This window comes from Coregonus lavaretus, assembly GCF_964263955.1.
Source record: "Coregonus lavaretus genome assembly, chromosome: 30".
NCBI classification, from domain to species: Eukaryota; Metazoa; Chordata; class Actinopteri; order Salmoniformes; family Salmonidae; genus Coregonus; species Coregonus lavaretus.
In genome coordinates, this window is record NC_140017.1 from 16,047,110 (window position 1) to 16,061,752 (window position 14,643).

General features: G+C 43.9%; 1 protein-coding gene across 1 annotated transcript in view; it reads right to left on the reverse strand.

Moving 5' to 3' along the window:
- Window positions 1-277: 277 nt before the first annotated feature.
- Window positions 278-14,643, reverse strand: part of LOC311105650 (ras GTPase-activating protein 2-like) — a 52,880-nt gene continuing 38,514 nt past the window's right edge. Inside the window, exons 20-24 of the mRNA XM_084147863.1 lie at window positions 7,962-8,044; window positions 7,374-7,582; window positions 5,318-5,421; window positions 3,186-3,363; window positions 278-3,060 (exon numbers count right to left, since the gene is read on the reverse strand). Of these exons, the coding sequence (XP_084003989.1) occupies window positions 3,030-3,060; window positions 3,186-3,363; window positions 5,318-5,421; window positions 7,374-7,582; window positions 7,962-8,044 (605 nt within the window). The 3' untranslated portion in view covers window positions 278-3,029. The remainder of the gene's footprint in view (window positions 3,061-3,185; window positions 3,364-5,317; window positions 5,422-7,373; window positions 7,583-7,961; window positions 8,045-14,643) is intronic.

The window sequence follows — 14,643 nt, forward strand, 5'->3', positions numbered from 1 at the left end:
AGACTGAGGATGATTGACCATCATCTTGAACTTCTTCAATTTTCTAATAATTGCGCCAACAGTTGTTGCCTTCTCACCAAGCTGCTTGCCTATTGTCCTGTAGCCCATCCCAGCCTTGTGCAGGTCTACAATTTTATCCCTGATGTCCTTACACAGCTCAGTAAAACAAGTCCTATATCGACATAACCTGAAAGGCAGCTCAGCAAGGAAGAAGCCACTGCTCCAAAACCGCCATAAAAAAGCCAGACTACGGTTTGCAACTGCACATGGGGACAAAGATCGTACTTTTTGGAGAAATGTCCTCTGGTCTGATGAAACAAAAATAGAACTGTTTGGCCATAATGACCATCGTTATGTTTGGAGGAAAAAGTGGGTGGTTTGCAAGCCAAAGAACACCATCCCAACCGTGAAGCACGGGGGTGGAAGCATCATGCTATGGGGTTGCTTTGCTGCAGGAGGGACTGGTGTACTTCACAAAATAGATGGCATCATAAGGAAGGAAAATTATGTGGATATATTGAAGCAACATCAAGACATCAGTCAGGAAGTTAAAGCTTGGTCGCAAATGGGTCTTCCAAATGGACAATGACCGCAAGCATACTTCCAAAGTTGTGGCAAAATGGCTTAAGGACAACAAAGTCAAGGTATTGGAGTGGTCATCACAAAGCCCTGACCTCAATCCTATAGAACATTTGTGGGCAGAACTGAAAAAGCGTGTGCGAGCAAGGAGGCCTACAAACCTGACTCAGGTACACCAGCTCTGTCAGGAGGAATGGGCCAAAATTCACCCAACTTATTGTGGGAAGCTTGTGGAAGGCTACCCAAAACGTTTGACCCAAGTTAAACAATTTAAAGGCAATGCTACCAAATACTAATTGAGTGTATGTAAACTTCTGACCCACTGGGAACGTGATGAAAGAAATAAAAGCTTAAATAAATCATTCTCTCTACTCTCTACCATTTCACATTCTTAAAATAAAGTGGTGATCCTAACTGACCTAAGACAGGGAATTTATACTAGGATTAAATGTCAGGAATTGTGAAAAACTGAGTTTAAATGTATTTGGCTAAGGTGTATGTAAACTTCCGACTTCAACTGTATGTACCGATGCATGAGGCAAATGGTGGTCACACCAGATACTGACTGGTTTTCTGATCCACGCCACCACCAACAGATGTATATCTGTATTCTCAGTCGTGAAATCCATAGGTTAGGGCTAATTTATTTATTTCAATTGACTGATTTCCTTATATGTACTGTAACTCAGTAAAATCCTTGAAATTGTTGCATGTTGCATTTATGTTTTTGTTCAGTGTACTATTGGGAAACTCATCTATCATCCCTGAGCTCAGACTTCTCCCACATGCTGACCTCTGATGTCACCTACTAAGGAAATTACCTTGATAATAGCGTTTTCAGCAGTTAAATGTAACAAAACATTATTTATAAAAAGCAATCAATTTCTATGGTTTTTGAACACTATCATTTGTTTTACAAGCATGACAGCTATACTTTTAGTTAATGGTTGATGCAGCTTGTCGGCCATTAGCCAATTGGCGTTTCTCAACTAGTTCAAAGCACGTGAATGCATCCAACTGGTTTTACGACTTCACACTCGGCTATAAACACAGCAATAGTTCTCAGTCTAAAACACACAAACAATGGGGTTCTAACTAATATGTGTGTGTTTGATTGATTGTAGAGCTATCCAATCCCATTTGACTACCAGTTAATGTGGGCCAGTGATGAGGATCTTAGGGGCTAGATTGGCAAGTGAAGGGGATTGTCTAGCTTGTTGTGATTGATTTGCAGTGACATCACTACATGGTGATGCGGTTGTCACAGACATTTCTAGACTACCAACCACGGTCCCTCTGCATTTCCAGAGAACATTAGAACGTTACTCAATCAAATCGTCTAAATCGTTAAAAAGAGGAACAATGCAGTTACCAAAATGTACATTAACAAAATATATACTGTACTTCTCTCCATTAAAAAAAAGTCTGTATTCAAAATACATTTATACCCTTTTTTCCCCCAAGTCGATCCTACAGTATTGTTGTCTTTGGTGTAAGAAAAATAGCTATTAAAATCTACAGGCTATAAATGTTATTGTACAGGAATGGAAACGGGAATGTACGCGAGATCATTTAACTGATCGATATGGGGGGGTATACTGATACCACGTATCTAAAATGACGCCATCTGGAATATTCCAAATATGTAAAGTGCTTCGGCATTATTCCCTAACCCGAGGATGCGAGAGATTGTTACACATACATCCATTAAGAAAAATAAGGCAGATCGGTTTCATCCACTTAACTGTACTCTGAAACAACTACATTTGCTCAAAGCACAAAAGATAGAGGTGGGTAGAGGAGGAAGAAGAGAGTAAAGTTAAGTGGACCCTTTTAGAGAAAATAAGATAAACAAAGTCAGCTTGCTGTTTAGTCGTAAACGGACGTCAAACAGTGAAACCCCAAGAGATTGTGAGAGCATCGTCTTGATTGTTGACGATCGAGATTGAAAACATTGAGTGAATAAAAGGGACGATTTTAGCAGCCTATTCACACACACCAATTCATGTTGTCTGGTCAGAAAAAGGTTTCAATGACATGATTGAGTGGTTGTGCAAATCAGGTAGAGGACGAGCGCAAGCACATACTCTTCTGATTAGGGCAGTGGTGTGTGAGAAAGAGAGAAGGATGGAGACAGACGGGGAGAGCAAGAGAATAAAACTCAACCAAGGTTCTCCTCTTCTGAACCAATGCGAGCTTCTGGCCAGGGTCAGGTGACACTTCTAACTTCCTCTATTGGACCATCCGTCCAGTCACACGGTGGTGGAGGGGGAAGCGGGGGCGGAGCGCGACCTTGGGGATGTGCGTTCTTGGTCCTCACGAGGCAGGCAGCGTTCTCAGTGCCAATCCCGACTGTGCCACTCTGGGGCTCCAGTATAGAACTGTGGCAGGTGGCATACCGCCATTTGCTGGAATGGCTGTCTCAGGCCAGACAGACCCACCTAGACTGGTTAGGATGTCTTCCCAACTATCGGATTCTCTCTAGAAAGACACAGAAAAACAAAGAGGAGAAATATTTACGTGGCTGGCTATGCATGTGTGTATCCATCCGTGTGTGTACAGGTGTGTGAGTATAGACATATGCTTGTGTATGTGTGTATACTTACTGGCTGCCGTACTGCGCAGTGCCGCTGCGGGTGTCGTGCTCTCTCTGCAGCTCCTTCAGAGTGTGTCTGATCTTCCGCACTGTCTGGAATGTCTCCTTGGGGTCCTGGATGGTGAACAGGGAGTAGTCGTCCTGCTCCCTCAGAGGACCCTGGTACACAGCGATGCTGGCACACGCATCTGACCGCAGCAGACATAGATACATGAGGTCATCATCACAGGCTATCACACCAAGCTACTGTTGCCCGATTCACACTAAAAAGGGCCAAACCGAGCCAAGCCAATCAGAGCTGTACTGGGCTGGCCTGGTCAATCATACACAATAGTTGCTGGAAAGGACAATGTGAAAAGAAAATATCAGAGCCAGCAGGGTACGGTTCAGGTGTGAATCAGGCATCAAAGTGCCATGCATGCTGCACAAGCACACATACAGTGAGGGAAAAAAGTATTTGATCCCCTGCTGATTTTGTACGTTTGCCCACTGACAAAGACATGATCAGTCTATAATTTTAATGGTAGGTTTATTTGAACAGTGAGAGACAGAATAACAACAAAAAAATCCTGAAAAACGCATGTCAAAAATGTTATAAATTGATTTGCATTTTAATGACGGAAATAAGTATTTGACCCCCTCTCAATCAGAAAGACTTCTGGCTCCCAGGTGTCTTTTATACAGGTAACGAGCTGAGATTAGGATCACACTCTTAAAGGGAGTGCTCCTAATCTCAGTTTGTTACCTGTATAAAAGACACCTGTCCACAAAAGCAATCAATCAGATTCCAAACTCTCCACCATGGCCAAGACCAAAGAGCTCTCCAAGGATGTCAGGGACAAGATTGTAGACCTACACAAGGCTGGAATGGGCTACAAGACCATCGCCAAGCAGCTTGGTGAGAAGGTGACAACAGTTGGTGCGATTATTCGCAAATGGAAGAAACACAAAAGAACTGTCAATCTCCCTCGGCCTGGGGCTCCATGCATGATCTCACCTCGTGGAGTTGCAATGACCATGGGAATGGTGAGGAATCAGCCCAGAACTACACGGGAGGATCTTGTCAATATTCTCAAGGCAGCTGGGACCATAGTCACCAAGAAAACAATTGGTAACACACTACGCCGTGAAGAACTGAACATCCTGCAGCACCCGCAAGGTCCCCCTGCTCAAGAAAGCACATATACATGCCCGTCTGAAGTTTGCCAATGAACATCTGAATGATTCAGAGGAGAACTGGGTGAAAGTGTTGTGGTCAGATGATACCAAAATGGAGCTCTTTGGCATCAACTCAACTCGCCGTGTTTGGAGGAGGAGGAATGCTGCCTATGACCCCAAGAACACCATCCCCACTGTCAAACATGGAGGTGGAAACATTATGCTTTGGGGGTGTTTTTCTGCTAAGGGGACAGGACAACTTAACCGCATCAAAGGGACGATGGACTGGGTCATGTACCGTCAAATATTGGGTGAGAACCTCCTTCCCTCAGCCAGGGCATTGAAAATGGGTCGTGGATGGGTATTCCAGCATGACAATGACCCAAAACACACGGCCAAGGCAACAAAGGAGTGGCTCAAGAAGAAGCACATTAAGGTCCTGGAGTGGCCTAGCCAGTCTCCAGACCTTAATCCCATAGACAATCTGTGGAGGGTGCTGAAGGTTCTAGTTGCCAAACGTCAGCCTCGAAGATTTTGCAAAAAGGAGTGGGACAAAATCCCTCCTGAGATGTGTGCAAACCTGGTGGCCAACTACAAGAAACGTCTGACCTCTGATTGCCAACAAGGGTTTTGCCACCAAGTACTAAGTCATGTTTTGCAGAGGAGTCAAATACTTATTTCCCTCATTAAAATGCAAATCAATTTATAACATTTTTGACATGCGTTTTTCTGGATTTTTTTGTTGTTATTCTGTCTCTCACTGTTCAAATAAACCTACCATTAAAATTATAGACTGATAATTTCTTTGTCAGTGGGCAAACATACAAAATCAGCAGGGGATCAAATACTTTTTTCCCCTCACTGTAGATGCAGAGAAAATGCCTCATGCAATAAGCCACTATAGAAACAATCTACTGTGATAAGAATACATTTCATATTAATTTGTGTGAGAGTTGGGCGATTGACAGGTAGAATCCCTCTTGCCTTCCATCTTCTGTAGCTTGGAGTAGCTGGAGGTGAGGAGGGAGAAGATTCTCTCTGTCTCGCGGTCACAGTCGATGTCCAGCTGCAGGTTAGCCAGCAAGGTACTGGGGGAGGAGATAGGGTCATGTTCATTAGGCACCAAATGGAAGAGAACAGGAATTGTCCAATAACGCTTCCTGGAATTGTCCAATTTCGCTACGGTGCTCCCTATTGAATAAGACTCAGGTGTCTGATACAAGTAGACAGTGATTCCAATACGGTCCATTTCTTGGTTGAAGCAGCCTCCATCTCCTAGGAACTTGTGTCAATCTGAGAGGGAAGGATAGCACCAGTACAACAAATATGGCGAAATTGCCACCTGGCCGATCAGAGTGTAAGATAGAACTATGAACCATATAAAATGCTCTATGCTCAACTCTTACTAAGTTCTATAAATTAGTCTTTGGGTGCTGTATCCCAGGAGTAATCAGGCTTTTTAAAAATAACTCACAAATAAATAATTACTTTGATTTATTTTCCGCAGTTACAAGATTTATTTTTAGCCGTCACAATGAATTGACTGAAAATAAATCAAAGTAATACTTAATTTGCGAGTGCTGGCTGTCTTTTTCATACTATTAACCATACATATATCCAAACCTCTCCGATCTACACAAGCACCTAGGGCAGGGGTCCCCAATTACATTCAGCTGTGGGACAATTGTTCCTTGAGCGGATGGTTGGGGGCCGGAACATAGTTATAAATAATTTGTACAATGCATAGTGTTCCAAACAGATATAGTATTTGACAAAAAAAGAAAACATTATTTCAAACCGTGATTACATTGGGATACATTCACATACAGTTCGCTCCAAAAGTATTGGGACAGTGACAATTTTGCTGTTGTTTTGACTCTGTACTCCAGCACTTTGGATTTGAAATGACTATGAGGTTAGAGTGCATACTGTTAGCTTTCATTTGAGGGTATTTTCAACCATATTGAGTGAACCGTTTAGAAATTACAGCACTTTCTGTACATAGTCCCCCCCATTTTAGGGGACCAAAAGTATTGGGACAAATTCACTTATATGTGTATTAAAGTAGCCAAACGTTTAGTATTAGGTTCCATATTCATAGCACGCAATGTTTACATCAAGCTTGTGACTCTACAAACTTGTTGGATGCATTTGCTGCTTGTTTTGGTTGTGTTTCAGATTATTTGGTGCCCAAAAGGAATGAACAGTAAGTAATTGTGTCATTTTGGAGTCACTTTTATTGTAAATAAGAATTGAATATATTTCGAAACACATCTATATTAAATGTGGATGCTACCATGATTACGGATACCCCTGAATGAATCGTGCATAATGAAGAGTGAGAAAGTTACACAAATATCATACCACCAAGACATGCTAACCTTCTCAATCATCATCACGATTCACTCATGGTAGCATCCACATTTATGTAGAAGAGTTAAGAAACATATTACATTTTATTTACAATAAAAGTGACTTTAAAATGACACAATGCATTATTTACCATTTCATTTCTATTGGGCACAAAATAATCTGAAACACAACCAAAACAAACAGCAAATGCATCCCAAAATGTTGTAGTCACAAGCTTGATGTAGTCATTGCGTGCTATGAATATGGGACCAAATACTGAACTTTTTACTACTTTAATACACATAAAAGTGAATTTGTCCCATTTCTTTTGGTCCTGTAAAAAATGGGGAGACTATGTACACAAAGTGCTGTAATACCCTCAAATTAAAGCTGACAGTCTGCACTTTGACCTCAAAGTCATTGTATCATTTCAAATCCAAAGTGCTAGAGTACAGAGCCAAAACAACCAAAAATGTGTCACTGTCCCAATACTTTTGGAGCTCACTGTATGCCTCTATATTTATGCGTGGTGATACTTGGGAACAAATTTCCTCAATTAAAATCACTTTGAGGTAATTTCCTGGTGATTATACAACATTTAATAAAATGTTATTGGAGAACACCTATTGGGGAGCCCTGATCTAGGGACTAGTAGAGGTTGGTTTGGTATTCAGGGGTGAGTACTCACGGTGTGCAGGGCTTGCAGCCCGGCTGGCTGTCGCTCAGGCTCCTGCAGCAGAGCCAGGCTCCGGCCAAGTAGGCTGAGGGGTGGAAGGTGCCCAGGCGGTCCGGGTTACAGCGGTTCACTTGGCTCAGCACCTCCACCCACTCACTGGCCTCCACACAGTTCCCCGCCTGCACGTACAGCGGCTTCTCACTGTGGAGCACCTGGAACATCTAAAAGGGGAGAGCAGAGAGGAGCTGTCAATAACACACACACAATATCTGACAGGCTGTCAATATGGTGCAAATGAATTGCCCTTTGCAGACAATTAAGATTTGTATTTATTTAGTAACAGACACTCATAGTCCACATATGCATCTGTTCAAATTCAATGTGTAAACTCAAATAACTTCCCTCACAACTTACATAGGACCACAGGAGTTTTTCCTGATCTGTTGACCTGACCAGGAAAACCTCTGGGCCCTTGCATTAGCCTATAGTATAACTGTGCTTTACCATTTACTGGTCAGGTAGGTGGCCAGGGAAAACTCCTGGCTCTAAACAGACAAAGACAGTCATGAGAGAGGCTGAGGGGACCCAAGTCCTGCTTACATTTTTGCGGTTAAAGGCATTTTCTTCCAGTTTCTCCACAGCCCGGATATTCTTCACAGGGATAATGCAGAGTGCTTCTTTCCCTTGGAAAACAGAAAGAAAATGAAACGTAAACACACACAAAATGTCTACATTGGACTAAGGTGGCTTAGTGGTTAAGAGCGTTGTGCCAGTAACCGAATGGTCGCTGGTTCTAATCCCCGAGCCGACTAGGTGAAAAATATGTCAATGTGCCCTTGAGCAAGGCACATAACCCTAATTGCTCCTGTAAGTTGCTCTGGATAAGAGCGTCTGCTAAATGACTAAAATGTAAAATGTAAATAAACAGGCTACTGTAACATGTTACAAGGATAGTAGCTAGTCTCAACAACAGCAAGAATCCTGTGTCTGGTTCTATTAAGGCTGTCCAGATGTTCAGACCTCACAATGCATGGAGAAGTGTTTAACGTCTTAGGGTTGCAAATTTCCATGAACTTTCAATAAATTCAGTTTCTCTCGAAATCCCGGAAATGTGCAACCCAACCACCCATGCCTTGGTCAAGCTGCATCACTAGGAGGAACATTGAGGTCTTACACCATGTGACCCCTGACTACTAGAAGACGTGCAGCATTACACTTCACACAATCTCTCCCAACGAGATATAGAGAACATTCTTTACACTCGATAGACGACCATTTCCAGCGCTGTCTGACAAAAGCCGGGCCAAAACACACAAACAGTTATAAAAGCAGTCTCTGTATCAGCTCCTGCTATTGGACTCTCTTCAGTCTCCACCTATCAGCTCATACTCCTTCCCCTTATCTAGCTGATAAGAGTGAAGTGTCTGATCCACTGATGATACTTTACTTCACTGCACACACACACACACACACACACACACACACACACACACACACACACTCACAACTCCCCTCCCCCCTTTCAAATCAAATCACATTTTATTTGCCACATGCGCCGAATACAACAGGTGTAGACATTACCGTGAAATGCTTACTTACAGCCCTTAACCAACAATGCATTAATTTTTTTATAAAAAAGTAAAATAAAACAACAAAAAAGTGTTGAGAAAAAAAGAGCAGAAGTAAAATAAAATAACAGTAGGGAGGCTATATACAGGGGGGTACCGGTGCAGAGTCAATGTGCGGGGGCACCGGCTAGTTGAGGTAGTTGAGGTAATATGTACATGTGGGTAGAGTTAAAGTGACTATGCATAAATAATTAACAGAGTAGCAGCAGCGTAAAAATATGGGGTGGGGGTGGGGGGGCAGTGCAAATAGTCTGGGTAGCCATGATTAGCTGTTCAGGAGTCTTATAGCTTGGGGGTAGAAGCTGTTGAGAAGTCTTTTGGACCTAGACTTGGCGCTCCGGTACCGCTTGCCGTGCGGTAGCAGAGAGAACAGTCTATGACTAGGGTGGCTGGAGTCTTTGACAATTTTGAGGGCCTTCCTCTGACACCGCCTGGTATAGAGGTCCTGGATGGCAGGAAGCTTGGCCCCAGTGATGTACTGGGCCGTACGCACTACCCACTGTAGTGCCTTGCGGTCGGAGGCCGAGCAGTTGCCATACCAGGCGGTGATGCAACCAGTCAGGATGCTCTCGATGGTGCAGCTGTATGACTTTTTGAGGATCTGAGGACCCATGCCAAATCTTTTCAGTCTCCTGAGGGGGAATAGGCTTTGTCGTGCCCTCTTCACGACTGTCTTGGTGTGTTTGGACCATGATAGTTGGTGATGTGGACACCAAGGAACTTGAAGCTCTCAACCTGTTCCACTACAGCCCCGTCGATGAGAATGGGGGCGTGCTCAGTCCGCTTTTTTTTCCTGTAGTCCACAATCATCTCCTTTGTCACGTTGAGGTAGAGGTTGTTATCCTGGCACCACACGGCCAGGTCTCTGACCTCCTCCCTATAGGCTGTCTCATCGTTGTCGGTGATCAGGCCTACCACTGTTGTGTCGTCGGCAAACTTAATGATGGTGTTGGAGTCGTGCCTGGCCATGCAGTCATGGGTGAACAGGGAGTACAGGAGGGGACTGAGCACGCACCCCTGAGGGGCCCCTGTGTTGAGGATCAGCGTGGCAGATGTGTTGTTACCTACCCTTACCACCTGGGGGCAGCCCGTCAGGAAGTCCAGGATCCAGTTGCAGAGGGAGGTGTTTAGTCCCAGGATCCTTAGCTTAGGTGATGAGCTTTGAGGGCACTATGGTGTTGAACGCTGAGCTGTAGTCAATGAATAGCATTCTCACGTAGGTGTTCTTCTTGTCCAGGTGGGAAAGGGTAGTGTGGAGTGCAATAGAGATTGCATCATCTGTGGATCTGCTGGGTCGGTATGCAAATTGGAGTGGGTCTAGGGTTTCTGGGATAATGGTGTTGATGTGAGCCATGACCAGCCTCCCTTCTCTCTCCCTTGCATATGTGAATCCAGGTGCATTGGGTGTGTGATGAATGTTGCCATATCAATCTCTCATTTAAGAGGGAGCTCCTTTCTCTGCCTGCCACCTTCCTCCTCTGCATTTCCAGTCCGATTGACCCCCTGACCTCGCCCCTCATACCTCCAGCTCCATCAGATTATCTGCATATCTCCTGCCTTCCAGTTCAGTGCTCGCTCACACACACACGTCTTCAGTTCATCTCCGGACAGCAGGCTACAAATCACTTAAGTTGTAAACATGAAGCGTCACTACTCGCTACGTTATTGCATTCTGATACATTATTCATGTTGTTCCGCTCTCTCTGAATTGTTTCCAATACCCCACAGGAGTCCCAAACCTAGAGCAGAGCTAGACTCCATCACTGATCTAAATCCCAATTAGAAATGCACTTTATTACAATGGGATGTTCAAGGTGCAGCGTTGTTGCCAGAAGCATTATATGTCCAGGCAATCAGATGCAGATCTGAACATTCTGATCTATGGTTCTCGTCACAATTTACTGACACCTCAATATGAGAAAAACATGGACGAATAATCACGCACACATCCTAGGGTTGCCTAGGGTGACAAATAACTAGACTACGTCCCAAATGGCACCCTCATCACTACATAGTGCACACTACATTTGACCAGAGCCCTATGCAATTGGTTGCCATTTGAGATGTTGTCCTAGTGGTTAGTTCCATCTGCACGGATCATCATGAAAATGCTCAGACCAAACAATCATGATCCCTGGAAACTCAAACCCTGTCCTTCTCCCTTTCATTAGAAATTGAAACCCATATTAAAGTTATGAGTCACATTAAAACACTCACAGCAACATGAGACTTAGTTCAAAACCTCCCGAACGCCTTTCAAACCTTTTGGCACCGACTATTACTAACCTCCAGAACAGCACCACCAGAGCCCAAGAGGTGCCTGCTGTCATGGTGCTTCAGCTGCACCGCCCAAACCCTGTTATTGTTACTGTTTATTTAGAGTGACGCCAACCAAGAGGCCCCATCTGTCTGCCTGTTCTGCTGTAGGAGAGCCAGCATTGTAGTGGCAGGGCACAGCTCCAGAGACCACTCCAATACATGAACACACACACATAAAAAACACACACAGACGAACACACATAAATGAACATGAACGTGCATGCACAAAACAGTCGTGGTCAAAAGTTTTGAGAATGACACAAATATTAATTTTCACAAAGTCTGCTGCCTCAGATGGCAATTTGCATATACTCCAGAATGCTATGAAGAGTGATCAGATGAATTGCAATTAATTGCAAAGTCCCTATTTGCCATGAAAATGAACTTAATCCCAAAAAAACATTTCCACTGCATTTCAGCCCTGCCACAAAAGGACCAGCTGACATCATGTCAGTGATTCTCTCATTAACACAGGTGAGAGTGTTGATGAGGACAAGGCTGGAGATCACTCTGTCATGCTGATTGAGTCAGAATAACAGACTGGAAGCTTTAAAAAGGAGGGTGGTGCTTGAAATCATTGTTCTTCCTCTGTTAACCATGGTTACCTGCAAGGAAACACGTGCCGTCATCATTGCTTTGCACGAAAAGGTCTTCACAGGCAAGGATATTGCTGCTAGTAAGATTGCACCTAAATCAACTATTTATCGGCTCATCAAGAACTTCAAGGAGAGAGGTTCAATTGTTGTGAAGAATGCTTCAGGGCGCCCAAGAAAGTACAGCAAGCGCCAGGACCGTCTCCTAAAGTTGATTCAGCTGCGGGATCGGGGCACCACCAGTGCAGAGCTTGCTCAGGAATGGTAGCAGGCAGGTGTGAGTGTATCTGCATGCACAGTGAGGTGAAGACTTTTGGAGGATGGCCTGGTGTCAAGAAGGGCAGCGAGGAAGCCACTTCTCTCCAGGAAAAACATCAGGGACAGACTGATATTCTGCAAAAGGTACAGGGATTGGACAGCTGAGGACTTGGGGTAAAGTCATTTTCTCTGATGAATTCCCTTTCCGATTGTTTGGGGCATCCGGAAAAAAGCTTGTCCGGAGAAGACAAGGTGAGCGCTACCATCAGTCCTGTGTCATGCCAACAGTAAAGCATCCCGAGACCATTCATGTGTGGGGTTGCTTCTCAGCCAAGGGAGTGGGCTCACTCACAATTTTGCCTAAGAACACAACCATGAATAAAGAATGGTACCAACACATCCTCCGAGAGCAACTTCTCCCAACCATCCAAGAACAGTTTGGTGACGACCAATGCCTTTTCCAGCATGATGGAGCACCTTGTCATAAGGCAAAAGTGATAACTATGTGGCTCGGGGAACAAAACATCAACATTTTGGGTCCATGGCCAGGAAACTCCCCAGACCTTAATCCCATTGAGAACTTGTGGTCAATCCTCAAGAGGCGGGTGGACAAACAAAACCCCACAAATTCTGACAAACTCCAAGCATTGATTATGCAAGAATGGGCTGCCATCAGTCAGGATGTGGCCCAGAAGTTAATTGACAGCATGCCAGGGCAGATTGCAGAGGTCTTGAAAAAGAAGGGTCAACACTGCAAATATTGACTCTTTGCACAAACTTAATGTAATTGTCAATAAAAGCCTTTGACACTTATGGAATGCTTGTAATTATACTTCAGTATACCATAGTAACATCTGACAAAAATATCTAAAAACACTGAAGCAGCAAACTTTGTGAAGACCAATACTTGTGTCATTCTCAAAACTTTTGACCACAACTGTACATTGGGTAACAACATCTATGCTTATCTAAGGCATGTGGTTGTGGAGGAATGAGCGAGAAGTGAAGTGAGAGTATGTTGTGGGAGTATATAATACAATCTACAATCTCCCAAACCTACACACCCAATGCTAAGACTTGATAAATGAACATCAGGAAGTTGGCTCCTTCACCAAATATGTACTTTCTGATGATTATCAAATACATTGTTTACATTGCAGCTGTTTGCATGCCCCAGGTCAATGAAATTATGGAATTAAACCCAGCTAACTCCCTATGGAATCCAATATTGATGCACACTCTGACAGCGGGTTTTCCACTTTCCAATAAAAACAAAATAAATTGATAATGAAATGTGTCCAGACTGACCGTTGACATGGTGGTGAAGGGGAGCACACTCAGGAGACCAATATCTATATATATATAAATAATGGATCTAGACAGGATTCTTTCTTCAAAGAGTTCATGTGAGTTTACATTGCTCCAAGACTTGAGAAAGAGTGAGACAAGGAGTAGGAGAAGGAATGGCTGGAGCTGTAGGGCCCGTTGCCCTGAGTCCATCCCGGGATTTACATAAATAAAGTTTAAAAGAGAGTAAACCGACAGACACACAAACAAGCAAACAAACGTTAACATTCACAAACTGACACACATACAGTTGCAAGCAAAGATACACACATTTTAGGCAGGCCCAACCCCCGACCTCACTTTTATCAACACTCTATGCAAAAAGTTTTGTTTTAGGAATCCAGCCTCTGTGTTGCTCTCCACATCCCCCATTCTGTTAGCCTGAATACTCATACTAAATTATTCCGCTGCCCTGTCGTTCGCTACCTACTTTAGTCTGACTGCCATCATTGAAGTCGCTACCTACTTTAGTCTGACTGCCATTATTGAAGTCGCTACCTACTTTAGTCTGACTGCCATTATTGAAGTCGCTACCTACTTTAGTCTGACTGCCATTATTGAAGTCGCTACCTACTTTAGTCTGACTGCCATTATTGAAGTCGCTACCTACTTTAGTCTGACTGCCATCATTGAAGTCGCTACCTACTTTAGTCTGACTGCCATTATTGAAGTCGTTTGTTGTGACAAGGGGAAGGAGGGGCGTTGTACAAAACAAAGTAATCAGCGATTGGATCGTGTCTAACCAATCAGAGTATCAAAGCCAATTAAGAATGTTCAAACCGCCGCTTTACCCACATGTGTTCTGGCTTTGGCCCAACCCATTGGTTTCTGGACCAATCAGACGGCCCAAATGTGTTCGCAGTCGGTGAAGGGTCAGGTGCGTACTCAGATCCAGACTCATTGCGGAGAAAGAACTAACATCCGTGGGCGTGGTGTAGCGTTTGGCCGGAGCAAGGAGTCTGGGTAGCCAGGCAACCATTCTGTCACACCCCTGTGAAGCAGTAGGTGCTGTTGTGGTGACATCATGTAGGTCTGATGATGTGATTGGAAGTTAACTGTACAGTAATGCTATTGGTCAAAAGTCTCAAGGTCTCACTCTCTCCCCTCACTCTCTCCCCTGGTTCTAGATGAGGCGCT